At 41.0% G+C, this 20,530-nt stretch overlaps 2 protein-coding genes across 2 annotated transcripts; one reads left to right on the top strand and one right to left on the bottom strand.

The window, feature by feature from the left end:
• Nucleotides 1–2,891: 2,891 nt before the first annotated feature.
• On the bottom strand, nt 2,892–4,375 carry LOC134290614 (uncharacterized). The gene is made up of 2 exons (XM_062857783.1): nt 3,018–4,375; nt 2,892–2,901 (listed from the first exon to the last, which is right to left on the bottom strand). The coding sequence occupies exons 1-2, from the start codon at nt 4,373–4,375 to the stop codon at nt 2,892–2,894; spliced, it is 1,368 nt and encodes a 455-aa protein (XP_062713767.1).
• A 965-nt stretch (nt 4,376–5,340) lies between these two features.
• On the top strand, nt 5,341–13,341 carry LOC134290613 (uncharacterized). The gene is made up of 2 exons (XM_062857781.1): nt 5,341–6,698; nt 13,329–13,341. The coding sequence occupies exons 1-2, from the start codon at nt 5,341–5,343 to the stop codon at nt 13,339–13,341; spliced, it is 1,371 nt and encodes a 456-aa protein (XP_062713765.1).
• Nucleotides 13,342–20,530: the final 7,189 nt, after the last annotated feature.

The following is a 20,530-nucleotide window of genomic DNA, read 5'->3' as shown; positions in this document are numbered from 1 at the left end:
ATGTATCAACTGATATGGCCGCTTCGTAACATCTGGAGCAGGTTCCGTGGGGGCCTCTCATACACAACACATATGAAATAATCACTTTTAGCCATTTGGCAAACAGATACCCACCCACCCCCTGACCGCAGAAAAATCCGGAATATCTCCGAAATGGTTTCGGATACTACATGGCCATTTGAGTGTAATAAATAAGCACCAATTTATGATCGATCGAGGGCGACTTCAAAAAAATCGAATGAAAATTGACGAAATGCCAGCATTTTGAAAATGAGTTATCGGGGGTCGGGTACGTGAAGTTTAATTGTATCTCCAAAACTATGGTTGTGCGACGTAGGGTATCGGGATGCTTCGTTGGCATAGCCCTCTCGTTCGGCCTATCTCAATGTAAACCAAAAACTCAAACAAACACGCATAACTAAATATCGAAAAAGCTATGCGCCAAACAACTGTAACATTTCGTTTCATTTTAGCACTTTGGAGCATTAAAATTGAATGAAAATGTCACTTTCTTTAGCTTTTGTAGACACCATGATTCTTCGGCTTAGTGGGTAGTCTATACACATGATCATAAATGGCATGATTCTGGAACATTTCGAATTGACTTTTCAATAACTGAACATTTGATGCGACGGTAAAAGACGCTATTTTGAACTTGTGTTTTTGTTTTCAACGAATAATAACTATTTTACAAATTGAATGTGGGCCGAATATTGAGGACATTTTTTTCACTATGTACCCAAATCTTGGCCCATCAGTAAAATGACGTCAAAAACAACGATAAAAAGACGTCAACAACATTTTTTGCGTAAGAACCAGAAAGAACGAGCAGGAAGAAAGATTTTGTGTACGGTGACTGTAAAAATATAACACAATAATAGGGTTGCGTTGATTTCGTTACTAGATTAAGAAAGAACTTTAGTTAAAGTGATTTATTTATAGTTTTTTGAAAATTTGGCTCCGAAAATGTAATTTGAAAGTAAGATTGGTGAATAAACAGAGATAATACTTCAGCAGAAATATTGAAAAAATTAGATAATAAGTGGTTCTAGTGCATGGAAAGCAATAGGCCAATGTTGTATCCACTAATAGGCCAATTTTTGTACCATAGACCAACGTTGCATACCATCGCATCGAATCTTTTCAGCTTAATTAAGTAAATTCTTGAATATTTACGTAAGTTTACTTCCAATAGGTGAAACATGCATTGCCTAGAGTGTGTAATAGGGTCAAAATTTTATTTCTAGTGCTATTAATTCATGAGTTATGGTCAAAATTGTCAAGTCGGCTTGCAAATTAGGCCAAGGAATGGTACACATACCCTATCTATCTTCTTGGTTTTTACACATTCAACATTATAATGATCCGAAGCAGATTCAATGATATTTATAGTACATTCTTCCAACACAGTCTTTTCAAGCATATGTCGCATGTTGCTTTAATCCTTTATTGGAAGGCTCATGCGCCTTGGGAATAAATGAGCCAATTTTCGTTGAAATAAATTTTACATTTTAAAGGAGATTTTTCTTTTATTCTATGTTAGTTTTGGGGAACTGTTGAACTTGTCGTTTGGTCGAGGTTAGAGAGAACAAAGTTTTTTTTTTTGAGGGCATGGGATTATGGGGGCTTTCCGTTGATATTTAGCTAAGGACAACCAGTAACGATACAAACAAACGGATTTCGAGAAGAAAAAAAAGTTGTCAACCAAAACGACAAGAGGGAGGTCGCTAGACTTTCAATCAACGGTTACTTATTTATGTTATCACAAAAAGTAATGCTACGCTATTTTCGTGATGCATTTTACACTTGTTTTTAGTAAGAACATAAGCTTCAAAATATGTTTGTCGTCATAAAAGTAAATTTTACGGTGATGAATGGGGTAAAGAAGGAATGCCAACCATCACTTCGGGATCTTCAAGTTTTGAACGCTTTGTGATTCTATAAACCATTTTATACATCATGGTGGTAATTCATAGGACACGTTAAAGAGGTTATAGCTTTTAAAGAGTATGCTGTCATCACAAAACTTAATTTGGAGGAGGTATACGACTGGGAGGAAATGTTGAATTGTTCTGGCTTTCTCAGTCTAAGAGCATTGAAACGGCTAGTTTGGCATAGCCCGACGTTTCGGTCCCGTGTATTGGACCTTTTTCAAGGGATAACTAAAAATGATATGCAACATTAGAACATAGACACATTACAAATATACATTAAACATACGCAGTCAACCGTCTCTCGTTATGTGGTTTTTGAATGCAGTTTGAGAGTTGGAGCTTCTTGTAATGCCCTAATTTGTACAAAAAAATGTTATTAAAAATGCTAAAATTATCAAACTGACTATCTACATGGTAACAATTATCATCGACTCACATTTAACATAAAACACATAAATTTGTCTTGAACTTTTTGGGACAACTTGCACTGCACACTACAGATAACAGCGAGCGACATACATCTATCTAACATTAACTGTAGGTTTGAATCATGGCGGCTATCGTTTGATCGGCTATTCGGTATGGTTGGTAGTGTCGACTGCTAAAAGCTGTGTATTACGGCGGGATTGTTTTCGGCCAGTAAGTGTGCTTTTCACTGTGTGTAGAATCCCTGCATAAGTAGTGTGCAAGCTATCTACATCTGTACGGAAATTTACTGTGTGTGGTGTGTTCTGGATATGACACATTTCTAACATTGGTAAGGCTGTGGATCGGAATGTACGATCGACTATTTTCGTGCCTTCCAAGTTAAAAGTGTGTTGCTCCTCAATCATGTGTTTGATCAATGCAGTTTTTGCTTGTTCTACATCAATGTTGGTTTGTGTTAGTTTGTTTATATTGGATCTATGACCACTTAATCGCTTTTTTAGCTGGTTGGTGGTCATGCCAATATAAACCCTATCGCAGTCTGTACAGGGAATGCTGTAAACAATGTTATTTTGGTCTAGCTGAGGGACTGGGTCTTTGACTGGTCTTAGAAGAGTTTTGACACTCTTTTCTGTTTTTGTGGCGATTTTAACTAACGAGTAATCTTTTTTCAGGATTCCGATGATCGACGGTGTTAGTGTTGGGATGTTTGGAAGCGATTTGTATGTTGCAGCGGTTGCTTGGACTTCGGTTGGAGGAACTTCTGATGTGTTTATGTTGGTTGGTGGCGGTGGAATTCGAGGCGGTGGCGGTGGTTGCGGTTCGAGCGTTGGGTGGTGGTTGGCAGGTGGCTGAGGGGATTGTTGTGGTTCTGCTTCGGCGTGAAATGAGCTGTGAGCTGTGCTTGGTGTTACTGCAATTCGTGTGCGATTCATCAATCGGTTGATGAGGGAAGATGGGTAGTTGTTTTGCCGTAGATTCTGGAAGATGATGTGTTTCTGCTGTTCAATGGGCATGCTGGTAGTCAGTTGTGTTACACGTTTGATGAAGTTGGTGGCTACGTTCAGCTTCATGTTTGTTGGATGGTATGAATGGTAGTTCAGCAGGCGACCAGACGATATTGCCTTCGAATACCACCTGGTTTGGAGCGTGTGATCGTCGGTGTTGTGGATGACTAGCGTGTCGAGGAAAGGGAGTGCGCCTTCCTTCTCCAATTCCATGGTAAACTGTAGGTGTGGGTCGTATTGGTTGAAGATGCCCAGGATGTGCTCGACCTGGGATTCATGTAGGACGAGGAACAGGTCGTCTACGTACTTCTTTATCACCGGAGGGGTGAATCCTATTCTATTGATGACCGTCCCGAGCAAATCCTCCATAACGTAGTCTGCAAGTATCGGCGACAGGGGACTACCCATGGCAGTTCCAAACGTCTGCTGGTAGTATTTGTCTCTGAACTTGAAGTAACTGTTGTCCAGACATAATTCAATCATTTCTAAAAACAGATCCAAATTGATCTCTGTTCCCTTTTTGATATCTGTCCATCGAAAAATGATACTGCGAATGATGAGGTTCTTCGGAATGTTGGTGAATAGGGAGACCACGTCAAAAGAGACGAGGACATGCTCCGACGGTATGGTGATTGCGTTGATTTCCTGGGCGAATGTAAAGCTGTCCTTGACGTTGTACTGGCTGGTGAAGGTGGTTTGTAGAATGTGAGCGATGAATTTCGACAACTGGTACGTGGGGGCTGTGATGTTAGGTACAACGGGACGCAACGGCAGGTTCGGTTTATGCGCCTTCGGTTGTCCATATATGCGGGGGCAGGTTGCTGATTGGGTTTGCAATCTGCCGAGCGTGGATCGGTCAATCAGCTTGAGATCGGCCAGCCGTTTTGCCATGTTGTTGGTTTTCTTCTGAAGACTAGCGGTGGGATCGTTTTGTAGAACCTTGTATGCAGAGTCGTTAAGGAGCGCAAGCATTTTGTCATCGTACTCCTGGACAAGCATTATCACCATCCTTTTGCCTTTATCAGATTCTAGGACACAAAGCTGTGGGTTTTCAGCAAGAAACTTACTGGTTGCACGCGACGCATTGGTACAAAATCTGTCAAGCGGCGTTCTTTGCTGTTGTGGACGTACTAGGTAGTTTTGTATTCGAGTTCCCACCAAGCATCGGTTCCGATCTTGTACTTCTCGATCCGGATTTGTACGCAAGATTGATTCCACGTCTGCGATGAGGTGGTACACGGTATTTGGTTTTGGCAGATGCACCGGGAGTGCGAATTTCGGACCCATGCTGAGTAGAGTTTCTACTTCCGTAGGTATGGCTACATCAGTTGCGTTGAGTATTGCTCTTTCATTTAGCGTGGGGAGGGAGTCGTGTGGTGGGTGGCCTATATTGAGTAGACGATCGAGCTTTCTTCGTGTAACCCTTTCAGCATGTGCTCTTCGGGTTGCATATGCTCTGCGCATCGACACACAGCGCATGTGCTCTTCGGGTTGCATATGCTCTGCGCATCGACACACAGCGCAGAGCATATGCAACCCGAAGAGCACATGCTGAAAGGGTTACACGAAGAAAGCTCGATCGTCTACTCAATATAGGCCACCCACCACACGACTCCCTCCCCACGCTAAATGAAAGAGCAATACTCAACGCAACTGATGTAGCCATACCTACGGAAGTAGAAACTCTACTCAGCATGGGTCCGAAATTCGCACTCCCGGTGCATCTGCCAAAACCAAATACCGTGTACCACCTCATCGCAGACGTGGAATCAATCTTGCGTACAAATCCGGATCGAGAAGTACAAGATCGGAACCGATGCTTGGTGGGAACTCGAATACAAAACTACCTAGTACGTCCACAACAGCAAAGAACGCCGCTTGACAGATTTTGTACCAATGCGTCGCGTGCAACCAGTAAGTTTCTTGCTGAAAACCCACAGCTTTGTGTCCTAGAATCTGATAAAGGCAAAAGGATGGTGATAATGCTTGTCCAGGAGTACGATGACAAAATGCTTGCGCTCCTTAACGACTCTGCATACAAGGTTCTACAAAACGATCCCACCGCTAGTCTTCAGAAGAAAACCAACAACATGGCAAAACGGCTGGCCGATCTCAAGCTGATTGACCGATCCACGCTCGGCAGATTGCAAACCCAATCAGCAACCTGCCCCCGCATATATGGACAACCGAAGGCGCATAAACCGAACCTGCCGTTGCGTCCCGTTGTACCTAACATCACAGCCCCCACGTACCAGTTGTCGAAATTCATCGCTCACATTCTACAAACCACCTTCACCAGCCAGTACAACGTCAAGGACAGCTTTACATTCGCCCAGGAAATCAACGCAATCACCATACCGTCGGAGCATGTCCTCGTCTCTTTTGACGTGGTCTCCCTATTCACCAACATTCCGAAGAACCTCATCATTCGCAGTATCATTTTTCGATGGACAGATATCAAAAAGGGAACAGAGATCAATTTGGATCTGTTTTTAGAAATGATTGAATTATGTCTGGACAACAGTTACTTCAAGTTCAGAGACAAATACTACCAGCAGACGTTTGGAACTGCCATGGGTAGTCCCCTGTCGCCGATACTTGCAGACTACGTTATGGAGGATTTGCTCGGGACGGTCATCAATAGAATAGGATTCACCCCTCCGGTGATAAAGAAGTACGTAGACGACCTGTTCCTCGTCCTACATGAATCCCAGGTCGAGCACATCCTGGGCATCTTCAACCAATACGACCCACACCTACAGTTTACCATGGAATTGGAGAAGGAAGGCGCACTCCCTTTCCTCGACACGCTAGTCATCCACAACACCGACGATCACACGCTCCAAACCAGGTGGTATTCGAAGGCAATATCGTCTGGTCGCCTGCTGAACTACCATTCATACCATCCAACAAACATGAAGCTGAACGTAGCCACCAACTTCATCAAACGTGTAACACAACTGACTACCAGCATGCCCATTGAACAGCAGAAACACATCATCTTCCAGAATCTACGGCAAAACAACTACCCATCTTCCCTCATCAACCGATTGATGAATCGCACACGAATTGCAGTAACACCAAGCACAGCTCACAGCTCATTTCACGCCGAAGCAGAACCACAACAATCCCCTCAGCCACCTGCCAACCACCACCCAACGCTCGAACCGCAACCACCGCCACCGCCTCGAATTCCACCGCCACCAACCAACATAAACACATCAGAAGTTCCTCCAACCGAAGTCCAAGCAACCGCTGCAACATACAAATCGCTTCCAAACATCCCAACACTAACACCGTCGATCATCGGAATCCTGAAAAAAGATTACTCGTTAGTTAAAATCGCCACAAAAACAGAAAAGAGTGTCAAAACTCTTCTAAGACCAGTCAAAGACCCAGTCCCTCAGCTAGACCAAAATAACATTGTTTACAGCATTCCCTGTACAGACTGCGATAGGGTTTATATTGGCATGACCACCAACCAGCTAAAAAAGCGATTAAGTGGTCATAGATCCAATATAAACAAACTAACACAAACCAACATTGATGTAGAACAAGCAAAAACTGCATTGATCAAACACATGATTGAGGAGCAACACACTTTTAACTTGGAAGGCACGAAAATAGTCGATCGTACATTCCGATCCACAGCCTTACCAATGTTAGAAATGTGTCATATCCAGAACACACCACACACAGTAAATTTCCGTACAGATGTAGATAGCTTGCACACTACTTATGCAGGGATTCTACACACAGTGAAAAGCACACTTACTGGCCGAAAACAATCCCGCCGTAATACACAGCTTTTAGCAGTCGACACTACCAACCATACCGAATAGCCGATCAAACGATAGCCGCCATGATTCAAACCTACAGTTAATGTTAGATAGATGTATGTCGCTCGCTGTTATCTGTAGTGTGCAGTGCAAGTTGTCCCAAAAAGTTCAAGACAAATTTATGTGTTTTATGTTAAATGTGAGTCGATGATAATTGTTACCATGTAGATAGTCAGTTTGATAATTTTAGCATTTTTAATAACATTTTTTTGTACAAATTAGGGCATTACAAGAAGCTCCAACTCTCAAACTGCATTCAAAAACCACATAACGAGAGACGGTTGACTGCGTATGTTTAATGTATATTTGTAATGTGTCTATGTTCTAATGTTGCATATCATTTTTAGTTATCCCTTGAAAAAGGTCCAATACACGGGACCGAAACGTCGGGCTATGCCAAACTAGCCGTTTCAATGCTCTTAGACTGAGAAAGCCAGAACAATTCAACAAAACTTAATAAAACATCACTTTTTATACTGATCCACCAGAATACCTGTCCTTTGTTTACGTAGTTTCCGTGGAGAGCTGAGAAGTGGGCTTTGTTTCAGTAGGGGCGTTACACCAAGAAGGATAATGAAAATATATACACCCTATAATATCATTTCATCACGGTTACAGATTTTTGGTTAAATATTTGATCAGACCACACTTATTTATCCACTTATGAATGTCTTTAAAATTTTCGTAACGGGACACCAAATCTACGCACCCATTGTAACGCCTAAGATAACGCGTCGATCAAAGTAACCCATATGTTGGAAGAAAGGTCTCCACGAGTACTAAGAGAATCCTGAAAATCATTTTTCTAAAGCTAGTACTAAATTCGCTATTACAACAAATATACTATTTTCGTAACGGGACACCATTAAATCGCGGCTTTTGCAAAAAGTGCTTAAAACATATCAAAACCCATTTTTATGAAAAGTGTCCTTTGGGTGTATAAAATATACGTTATTATAAAACATTAATAAAAAATAGTTATAATGTTTTCGAACTTTACCGTGCCAGCAGGCATATTTGAAAATTATCAATGAAAAATTTCATTTTTCTTACATAAAATGCTATTACTTCACCTAGCTTTTTAAATAAGTAACCAGTCAAATTTTAAGTAAAACAAATGGTTTTCCTAAGATTGAATCTACCCTTTTCCATATGCTGGAAAGCTTTCGGCGAAACAATCACTTTGATATTTCACACCCTTGGCGTAGAGGTGCGTGGAATGTGTCATTAGAGTGGGTCATCGTTTATATGGAAAAGTGAAAAATTCAATGGTATCCCATCAGATCAAAGCTTTTTTGATACCATTTCAGGACCCAAATAAGTGCGCAAAATTTGGGGACGTTCGGTTATGCCTACGTTTTGCGCATCGCGTTCGAAGTTTGTATGGGGTTTTACATGGGAAACACACTTTTTTGCATTTCTCTCAAAACAACCTCGAATTTTTCAAAAACCATGTAATCAATAAAGTGAAAACATAGCCTAGGGTGTCCTGAAAAACTTTGTCGAAGACCGCGAAGTGATGCTTATGAAAAAAGTTATAGCGTTGGCATTACTTGGCAAAACATCATGATTTTGTTGCTATTGTTATTCCTTTACATGTTAAAACATAAACACATGCATGCGGTTCGTTGGTTATAACTATTTTCACAAGCATCGGATCGCTTTGCGGTCTTCAACAAAGTTCTTCAGCCATCCTAGGCTATCAATTTACAGTATTGGTTAAAAAGTTTCAGACAAACTTTTTCAACTTATGGCTAAAATGCAAAAAAGTATGTTTTCCCATACAAAATCCCATACAAATTTCAATTGCAATGCGCAAAGTGTAGACGCAACCAATCGTGCTCAAATTTTGCACAGATACTCAGGACCCGAATCGGAACCAAAAAAGCTTTGATCTGAGAAAACGCTTCCGATGACCCACACTAATGTACATATAATAGGTTAACAAACAGTCAAAATTTGATAATTTTCGTTGAGCTCTATGAAAAATTACAAATTGTTAGCTTTTTTATGAGAGAAAAAAAAACTGTAAAAAACACAAAAGGCAGGCAGTACGACGTTTGCTGGGACCGCTAGTATTTCTTATAAATCTGCATCATCTCAACAGTTTGATCTCATTTGCTGCGGCAAACAATAGAATTGTTTTTTATAGCTTAAAATAAAATGTGACCGTTTTAAAACACCAGTTAAAAATAATACAAGACTATTTCACTTTTGCAAAATAAAAAAAAAACAAAAAAAAAGAAATACTTCAAATAAAGAAAGAAAACTAGTAAAGGCAAAAATATTCCACTACTTGTGCTTATGCTCTATTCAAAGATAATCACAAGTAATGGCATTAAAAGGAATTTACTCGTGTTTACCGTTTTTTAAGCGAAAAAAATATTTTTCCTGCAAAAGTGAAATAAAGTGACGTGCTAGATTTACAAGTGTTGCAAGCAAACAAGTTTTACCAAACAGCTCAAAAGTGAAAGTGAAACAAAGTTAGCTGTTAAATCTGGACACTCTAGAACTTTGATTGTTGAAATGCGCCAAGACAAATATAAATGGGTATTTATTAGACCTGTTCACTTTGAAACTTTTTTTCTCCGATTCTCCGTGACACATCAAATTATCAATCCACATGCAAAAACAAGTCTTCAGTCCAAAATTGAGCCTAATTGATAAAGATTTAAAGGTGTATCAAATCGATTTTATGTTTTTTTAGCCGTTTCCACAGAAATTTACTCAGAAATTCACAAAATTGCTCCGAAAAGGTGCCGGAGATAGCGTTAGGATATAGCTAGAACAATACTCTACAACTTTGCCGAAGACACTACGGTGTTTATATTGCGTATTTCGAAGTTATCCAACAATTTTAGTTAAAAAATAACGAAAAAACACGTTATTTTTACGTTTTTACATGTAAAAATCATGTATTTTTACATTATTTTACGTGACTAAATTAATCAGCTATTACTCCTTTGTGCAACGAACATTTCGTCTATACATCTATATACCTTTTTTGTGTAGGAATTCGTTTTCATTGACTAATTATCAAAAGTGTGTCACGTTGATACTAAAAATCGCACAGAGTTACCAGCACGAATTAAAACAAAGTTACCCATGATTAAGACGTCATGCCATCGTATTCTAATGTCTTTCGATTTAAGTATCAGAAATGGTGCAGATGATAAGGCTCGAGCCTGCGGATCAGAAGGTCCCAGGTTCAAGCTCAAATACACATGATAAACTTTTTTTTTTCTTTTTTGTAGCAGTGAGGATGATGAATCTGCCATGACTTACACGCAATCTCCCAAATGATAATGATTGATTGATTGATTTGTCTTTATTTAAGAGACTTTCAGCACTTGGCTGGTTCGTCTCTAAATAATAATGATCGGGACCTACCAATTAAGCACATTCCAGGACTAGTTAGATATTTAGTTTACTTGTTGACAATAAATCGTGTCGACGATATTGAGCTTCTGTTTGATAACGATCAATTTAGCTAAAACAATTCAATACGATGATGGAACTGCTTCTGGATGCAATATTTTTCAGACAACTGTGGGTGGAGCTTACTTGTTATCTATTTACCCACAAATCAACACAACTACACGATGAAGGGAAACTTCATTCTTACTATGTACTCTATGGTTTAGAAACAAGGCTATGATGCCAAATTGCAATGAGTTTCATTAATTTATAGCTAGATCGAGACGCAAAAAATCCTATTCCTGGACTCAAACCTTGAATCTTCGAATCGACAAGCTCAAGCTCAACCATCTGCACCAATTTGTAACTGATGCAGATGAGACAAAGAAGTGTAATGACCTAGGTAATGACGTTTTAATCATGGGTAACTTTGATTTATTTTGTGCTGGCAACTCTGTACAATTTTTTGTATCAACGTGGCAAACTTTTGATAATTAGTCAATGAAAACGAATTCCTACACTGAAATGATGTATGAACGAAATGTTCGTAACACATAGGAGTAATAGCTCATTAAATTAGTCACGTAAAACACTGTAAAATAACATGGCTTTTACATGAAAAATCGTAAAAATATTATTGCGGATTTTTAGAAAATTTTCCACTCTGCGGTAGCCGCCGAGTTCTACCGCAGCTGTCAAAGTCCTACCGCAGCCATGGAAATGATCGTATCATTGAAAAGTTTGGTCAAATCAAAGCATGCTTGCAAAGTGAAATGTTCTGAAAAGCAACAACAAACAATGATCATCGGCGTCGTATCCAAGGCTCGATCCAAGGTATCCTTGGACTGATTGATGATGCATTGGTGAAAATCATCAGTCTGACAGCTGCGGTAGCTTTTCAGTCTTCCGTAAAGTGGAAAATTTTCTCCAAATTAGCAATATATTTGTTCGTGATTTTTTAACGAAAATTGTTGAATAACTTTGAAATACGCAATTTAAACACCGTAGTGTCTTCGGCAAAGTTGTAAAGTTCTGTTCTAACTATATTTTAACGGTATTTTTGGTACCTTTTTGGAGCAATTTTCTGGATATTGGAGTACATTTTCGTGAAAATGCTCGAAAAAAACACAAAATCGATTTGATACACCTCTAAACCTTTATCAATTAGGCTCATTTTTGGACTGAAGCCTTGTTTTTGCATGTGGATTGATAATTTGGTGTGACACGGGTAGGTCAAAAAAGTGAACAGGTCTAATGTCCACATTCTTTAGCTATATTGTGGAATTAATATCCATAGCAATATTCAATGACACTGCACAGTACCTCTAGCCACTTGATGTGGCCCACTTCAATTCTTGTATTACATCTCCGATGTGCTGCAGGCATTGGTGTTACGCATAGTCGCGTATCATAAATTTTAAGCCAACCTCAGATGTACTTGAGAACCCCTGCTTTCAATACTATATACCTAGACCTAAAATAATAATAATTGAATTGAGATTGTCAGTATAGTGAGGAGGTGTTCCCGTGACAGGTCACCGAAATTGTAAGTTAGCTAAGGTAAATGAATTTTTAAATATGCTAATAAACTTTATTTTTAGCTTTTTAGCTAACTAAGACTGTAATCGTCGTGTTTGCTGTAAGATTCGTTATCCACAATAAACACCTCCCGCAATAAGAATAATGTTAGAAGTAGTCAATTCTATAAATTTCCAGGGTTCTTGCAATGAATGATTGTATGTGTAGATTAGACTAGTAGTTTGATCAAAGTTTCCTTCAGCAAGTCTTCTATAGATTCCTTTAGAAAGTAGAAAGCTCTAATATGGCATAGAAAACCATCCTTTCATTCCTTCCGAAATTGGTTCATGTTCACTAGAGATTGCTCCAAAAGTTTCTGCTAGAATTCACTAGAAAACCTTTCATGAATTTAGCATTAGCATTAGCATTAAGCGAGTCGCACAAATTCGTAGGTGGTACAGTATTAGACCGCTGTTATGAGGGTTGCCTCCTTCCCGTCCGAACCAAAGCACAAACATTTGGGACTAATCTCTGACTCTTGGACAAGACTGACGCAATCATCCAATGGTCGAGAACTATCCTGGCCATGTCCATGCGACTGCTGAGGGATGGGAAAGGATAGTTAGTTTTGGACACTTATAAAAGATCGAAAAATTCGATCGTTTAGTATGAGTAGCTGGTACTAACACTTCTACGACGTAAATATTATTATTAACTAGCTGTCCCGGCAAACGTTGTGTTGCCATTTATGCATTTATGGTTGTGATGGTTTGACAACTGTTGGGTTCATTGCAGCACGGCTCTCTAGATTGGTTTTAATTCTATCATGTTGAATTTCTTCCCAGCTCATAAAAAATTAGTAACTTCACTATTTTCATATTTTTCTAAACAATTTTGGTAACTTTTTATACATATAAACACAGCCACCATGAATACGAATCGAACCATGCAAGAGTCATCCTGATTGGTTCAGCCGTTCGTTAGTTTTGTTGCCTCAAACGGATTTAAAACTCATTTTTATATTATTACTAGCTGTCCCGGCAAACTTTGTCTTGCCAAGTTGTGGTGGTTTGACAATTGTCAAGGTCTTGCAACATGGCACTCTAGATTGGTTTCATTTCGATCATGTTGATTTTCTTCCCCGGTCATAACAAATCAGTACTTTCTAAATGTTCTTATTTTTTCAGTTCATTTTCGTAACTTTTTTTACTTATAAACACAGCCACCATGAATACGAATCAAACCATGCAAGAGTCATCCCGATCGGTTCAGCCGTTCTTAAGTTTTGTTGCCTCAAAGGGACTCCAAACTCATTTTTATATATATACTAGCTGTCCCGGCAAACGTTGTTTTGCCAAGCTGCGGTGGTTTGACAACTGTTGAGGTTATCGCAGCAACGCACTCTAGATTGATTTAATTTTGATCACGCTGAATTTGTTCCCGGCTCATCAAAAATCAGTATTTTCACAATTTTCATACTTTTTTAAGTGATTTTCGTAACTTTTTCTGCATATAAACACAGCCACCATGAATACGAATCAAACCATGCAAGAATCATCCTGATCGGTTCAGCCGTTCGTGAGTTTTGTTGCCTCAAAGGGACTTCAAACTCATTTTTATATATATAGATAAAGATTAATAAACTACAACTTTGCCGAATACAACATTCCAACCACGATTCCAACTGAATTGAGTTAAGGACAAATGAGTCAAACGATTGCCAAGTGATTGAAAACATCCTTGTCGGCCGAAATAATCTACACATAATTTGCTTTAAAATAAAAGAATTGTCAATAACAGGAAAAAACTTAAAATCTTCATAAATTAACAATTTCCGAAAAATTTAGTTAAAAAATCGTGATTTTCAGATTTTTTAACTTATGCCAAATACATAAAATCAACTTTAATGAACATGATTTTCTGCGATTGATGACATTAATTTCTTTTATTTTTCAACTCATATGAGCATATTTTTTGGTAAAAGTACCAAAAAACTTCCATTTTTCAAAAAATCGATGCGTGCAACCTCTAAATATTTTTTAATTGAGCTTTCGTGTATGCAACTATTGTTGCTAAGACCCTTATCTATCATTCTAGGGATGGGCAAGTTAACGCTTTGACACTTTTTCTATTTTGGGACACCCTAGTGAACATACACCAAGCTCATACGACGATGTTTAAAAATAGATACGAAAGAAGTTCTCAAAGTCTAGGAACTAGAACGAAAAACATACAAACAAACAATTTTGTCTTTATAAATACGGCTATCAACCTATTGTGCACTGAAAAGCACAACGGTAACGAGGCTCGGAAACATACTAGCAATCAATAGTCCTGTTCAATGAAGTAAGTTGAACATGGTCGAATTTGCTGCTTCCTTTGTTGGGAAAGTAGTAGCAGAAGTCGCTTGACAAAATCAACCGAAATCATGAACTTTATTTAGACATTATAAATTCCTAAACGAAACATTATAATCGGCTCCAAATCAAATTATATGGTGGGTTTAACTTACATTTAGTGATTCACTGCTTTTCACATCCCTTACAACAGTCAGCATTCCTAGGTTGATCCGTGAGCTACAGCGAATATTGGTAATAACATACCGTATAACCCCGCTAATTCGACACCGACTTTTGTCGAATAACCGGGGTAAACTTTCATTTCGACAAACTGGTCACCCTATACGCCGTTGCTCATTGAAATTTGGAAACTCTTTTTATATTTTTATTTTGATTTCCGGGTTTGTAATGAACCATAATTTCAACAGATATTGCGGTGTTGCGATTGAAAAACTTGTTCTTTCTACGAGTGTTGCCTTTCTCAGTTCATTCCGGTTGGTTTGGTGTCGCATAGCACCAACTCAGAACTTCCAGAATCAGCGACTGCAAGAGGAGTTGCTGCGGGTGCGAGTATAAGCACAATATCAAGTTGCCGTTCACCGATGTCCAAATATCCGGGTTTGTTTGAGCCATGGGCTCAGAAGAGGGTCAGTATCAGCTGCTCTCAGGAAGCAAAGCAAGGATGACCGTGACCGTACACATCGTAGTTGTTACTCCGTGATTGACCAGAACAATCGTATTTGCACAGAGAACCAATGAATGGTGCTTCGGACTAGCTACACACTCTCAATGTGCACAATTCGAGAGTTCAATATTTTGAAGTCCATAACAGTGCCGGCCACGCCCTTACGGTCATCGGGAAAGGGATAGAATGTTAGTTCGACAACCGTTGTTACTAGAAACCGTGGAATCCACAGCATCCCCACAGTTGTCTCGGGAAGGAATATTTGATAGTAGGGTAGGGTAAAACGAGAATCTTGGAGCCACATTTGGTAGGTGATATGAATCACTAGTTATATGAAAAAACACGACATGGTCTTGTTCATCCCGATTTTTATTTGTTTGGTCGTAATAGTTGCACATACGTCAACGATCGTTCAATATTAAACGCGTCACCGCATTGATCGTTTACTTAACCGTGAAAACCGACTTTCCCACGAAAGTTATCGTGCGCTTCTGATTTCGCATTCAATACTCGCGTCCCCATCTGACCGAGAAAACCGACCGACTTACGAAAATAGTCGCGCGCTTCTCACAGTATTGAATTTAGAGTATACGGAGAATAAAATTTCAAGCTTAGATAGCTATTTTCGAAATATGTATTTTACTAAGAGTAGTCCCATGTGTGATCCCCCGTGATCGACGGCCGTTGAGGTAATTTAGCCAATTATTTTTAATTTGCTCAATGATTGTTGTGAGCTGCAATTACATTTTTATCGCTTCAATATTAGGTCAGCACCAAAGCTACAAGATTAATTTGCAGATATTACCAGACTCCAGGAGTCCTCATGAAAACGCATTGGCGAAATTACCCAGCTCCTTCTAGGATGTAAAGAAAAAAAAATCGGAATGATCTCACCCAGTTCCACGTCGTCGGATGACCGCAACCACTCATTGACTCCTTCAATTGTCTACAATACTATTAGATACCAAGTGTGCATCCATTATCATCACTTCATGAGGAAAGACAATGTGTACCTGCCCCAAACACTTTTCACTCTTTCCTTCGAACAATGCAACGCGACCAATATTTCCATCGCAACTGCCCCAAACACGCGTCACTTTTAAATTTTCATCATCAGTACCAGCTGCTCTCAGGGAGGAAGAGAAACTGACGTAAGTGCCGGGGCTGGGATCAAAGCCATGACCATCTGCTTATGAAGCAAACACCACTTGCGCCACGGGCACCGACAGGGCACAATGTTGTAGTATTAGTTGTTATGTATAAATAAGTATTATCATAGCTTACATAATCAGTGTATAAGGTATGAAAAAAAAGGTTTAAGAATTCAAAGCTAAAGTGGCTTTCTCTTCTCATGGTCGTGAGACATATGCCTTTAGGCACAACTGAAGCTAGGTTTTACTTTAAATACACTACGAGACATTCATTGTCATATATTTGGCATTGACATTTAACAAAAATCGGTGCAAAACGGTGAGTCGATAAGGAGAGCGTTCAACATAGCTCTGGTCCTCACAAGTTCCTACCTCATGCTTCCACGGGTCAAGCGATGGCGAAGACCACCAGCTAAGAGTTGTGTGTTTAGCTGGTAGTGCAGCCTGGGCACTGTTGTCCTTCTGACTTCAGCTAGATTGAGGAGGTACGATCCGAGCATCTGCTCACCAATGAGGTGCGGCTCAAACAGCGTCTATTCTGGCATCCAGCGGCTGAGTAAGAAACGCTGCATCACGCCCAGCTAGATCCAAGGTGGTAGTCCCATCAACGTGGTCGTTCCAGTGTTGGTTGCGACGTTAAGGTGAAACATCAAGAAATCCCATTGCAATTTTACATACAAACTTTTGAGGCACAAATCTGACGAACGAAGCATCGAATCATGCCGCACTTGATTATCCTGGCTTTTCTCACTTGTAAAAGGAGGCAGCTTTTTCAAAGCGATCGCATTTGTTTACGAATTTTTAAGATTTGTGCTCTTGAAAACGTGAGTAGGGGTCCAAGTCGGCCATTGTGGCAGCCATATTGGTATTCTTTGAAGTTTCTCCTTAAGCAGAACTGGAACGCTGGCCCTCCGGCGAGACAGGAGTTTTGGCGTAGGCCCAATAAGCCACCCGCAAAAATCCCCATTGCGAATAACATAGGAGAAAATACGACTCGATACAATCGGCAAAGACCCACGCGACGAAAAAAGGACTGCGATTTGAAACTTGGAACATGGAATTTTAGGTCACTTGGTTCTGCAGGATGTAGCAGGATAATCTACGGCGAATTACATCCCCACAACTTCGACATTGTGGCGTTCCAGGAATTTTGTTGGACTGGACAAAAAGTGTGGAAAAGCGGGCATCGAGCGGCTACCTTCTACTAAAGCTGTGGCACCACCAATGAACTGGGAACAGGATTTATAGTGTTGGGCAAGACGTGACAATGTGTAATCGGGTGGCAGCCGATCAACGCAAGGATATGCATGTTGAGAGTTAAGGGCCGTTTCTTCAACTACAGCATCATCAATGTGCACTGCTCCACGAAGGGAGACCTGATGACGAGAAAGAAGCGTTCTACGCGCAGTTAGAGCAAACATACGATGGTTGCTCGATGCGTGACCTGAAAATCGTTGTCGGCGACATGAACGCGCAGGTAGGAAGGGCTGTACAAACCGGTAATCGGTCGAAACAGCCTGCACGCCGTATCGAACGATAACGGCCAGCGATGCGTAAACTTTTCAGCATCCCGTGGTATGGTAGTTTGAAGCATCTTCTTCCCCCGCAAAGCTACCTGGGTATCACCCGACCATCAAACAGAAAACCAAATCGACCACATTCTAATCGACGGTAAATTCTTCTCGGATATAACCAATGTCCGCACATACCGCAATGTGAATATAGATTTGGATCACCACTTAGATGTTGTATGCATGCACTCAAAACTTCCGACAGTTATTACCACGCGTCGAAGTCGAACGCCGCGGCTCAACACCGAGCAGCTGCGTAACTTCGAAGTGGCTCAAGACTACGCGCAGCAGCTAGCAGTGGCTGTACCAACGGAAGAGCAGCTTGGCGCAGCTACATTAGAAGATGGCTGCAGGGACATCTGATCCGCCATAGGTAGTACCTCGGCTACAGCACTAGGCTTCGCGACTCACAGATCACAGGAATGACCGGTACGACGGCGAATGTGAACAGTTGAAAAACGAATAGAATACAGCATGGGCGAAAATGCTGCAACACCGTACGAGAGTGAATGAGGCACGTTACAGACAGGTGCGGAAGAACGAAATCGCGAAGCGATGGAAGAGCTGTACCGTGCTAAGTACACACGAAAGTTCAACGAGAAGCTGAATCGCTCGTGCAGAGGCTTTGTGCCACAAGCCGACATGTGCCGAGACAATCACGGGAATCTTCTCACGAGCGAGCGTGAGGTGCTCGAGAGGTGGCGACAGCATTACGATGAGCACCTCAATGGCGACGTTGCAAGCACCAAAGGTGGCGTGGTAACAGATCTAGGAGTACGTGCGCAGGGCGAAAGATTTCCAGCCTCTAACCTCTAAGAGATTGAAGGAGGTTAGGCGGTTGAAAAACAACAAAGCCACTGGAGCAGATCAACTACCAATCGAGTTACTAAAATACGGTGGAGAAGCATTGGTGAGAGAACTACACTGGGTTACCAAGATTTGAGAGGAGGAAGTACTACCGGAGGAGTGGTTAAAAGTTATCGTTTGTCCCATCTACAAAAAGGGCAAGTTGGATTACGGGAACTATCGCGTGATCACACTACTAAGTGCTGCCTACAAGGTACTCTTTCAAATTTTATGCCGCCGTCTATCACCGATTGCCAGAGAGTTCCTGGGGCAATATCAGGCTGGATTCATGGGCGCTACAACGGACCAGATGTTCGCCATCCGCCAGGTGTTGCAGAAATGCCGCGAAATGTTCATCGATTTCATATCGGCGTATGATACAATCGATCGAGAACAGTTATGGCAGATTATGCACGAATACGGATTCCTGGATAAATTGATGCGATTATCAAGACAACGATGGATCGAGTGATGTGCGTATCAGGGACATTCTCGAGACCCTTCGAATCTCGGGGTTACGGCAAGGTGACGGTCTTTCGTACTTGCTGTTCAACATTGCCTTAGAAGGTGTAATAAGGAGAGCGGGGATAAACACGAGTGGGAAGATTTTCACGAGTCCGTTCAGTTGCTTGGTTTCGCTGATGATATTGATATTATTGCTCGTAAATTTGACACGATGGCGGAAACGTACATCCGACTAAAGTGTGAAACCAGGCGAATTAGATTAGTTTTTAATGTGCCGAAGACAAAGTGCATGATGGCAAAGGGCTCCAAGGAGGAATCACCGCGCCCGCCACCCCGAATTTCTATCCACGGTGATGAAATTCGTTTACTTGGGCTCACTGATGACCGCCGACATCGACACCAGCAGAGAAATTTAGAGACGCATTGTGGCAGTAAACCGAGTTTACTTTGGACTCCGCAGAACTCTACGATCGAACAAAGTTCGTCGTCACACAAAGTTAACTATCTACAAAACGTTGATTAGACCGGTAGTCCTTCATGTACCCTACGTGCAGAGGACCAATGCGCCCTTGGAGTTTTGGAATTGAAGGTGTTGCGTACTATCTACGGTGGAGTGCAGATGGAAGACGGGACTTGGAGAAGGCGAATGAACCACTAGCTACATCAGCTGCTGAGAGAACCAACCATCGTCCACACCGTGAGAATCGGTAGGCTACGGAGGACGGGTCACGTCACCAGGATGTCGGATAGCAACCCGACTAAAATGGTTCGCGAGAGTCATCCGACCGGTACAAGAATACGTGGTGCTCAGCGAGCTAGGTGGGTCGACCAAGTGGAGGACGATCTGCGGACCCTACGCAGAGTGCGGAACTGGAGACAAACAGCCATGGACCGAGTGGAATGGAGACGGCTACTATGTACAGCAGAAGTTCTCCTATATAAAATCGCCATAAAACTAGATAAAGGTTATCTTACCTCAGGGTTCAATGGATTATATTTTCTTTTGGAAATTGTTGACTCTAGTTGCCTCCCAAATTTTTGTAAAGGTAATTTCAAAACTTGAGATTACTTTAATTTGTACTATTTCCGCCAACTGCCCAGTTCATCCAAGATGTTGCAATTTCCCAAACAAACCAAAACTTTCATTAAGACCCTCGTCCCTAAAGTTTTCATTGTTCGCCCCCGGATTTAAATACGCACTTTCCGGAAAATCAAGTCGAGGTGTACCAGCCAACAACGGCGGCGAAAATTTGATTGCGTTCTTTTTTGTTTTATTTGCACACACTGGCTGCCTCGCCAGCAGCATCATCATCATCATCGTCACGACCATGG

The sequence above is a fragment of the Aedes albopictus genome, chromosome 3 (assembly GCF_035046485.1).
Source record: "Aedes albopictus strain Foshan chromosome 3, AalbF5, whole genome shotgun sequence".
NCBI lineage: Eukaryota > Metazoa > Arthropoda > Insecta > Diptera > Culicidae > Aedes > Aedes albopictus.
The sequence above is the reverse complement of the archived record's forward strand: the minus strand, read 5'-3'. Positions and strand labels throughout refer to the sequence as shown.

Coding starts and splice junctions, on each gene's coding strand:
- LOC134290614 (XM_062857783.1), bottom strand. CDS start 4,375: ATGGTGATAATGCTTGTCCAGGAGTACGATGACAAAATGCTTGCGCTC.
- LOC134290613 (XM_062857781.1), top strand. CDS start 5,341: ATGGTGATAATGCTTGTCCAGGAGTACGATGACAAAATGCTTGCGCTC.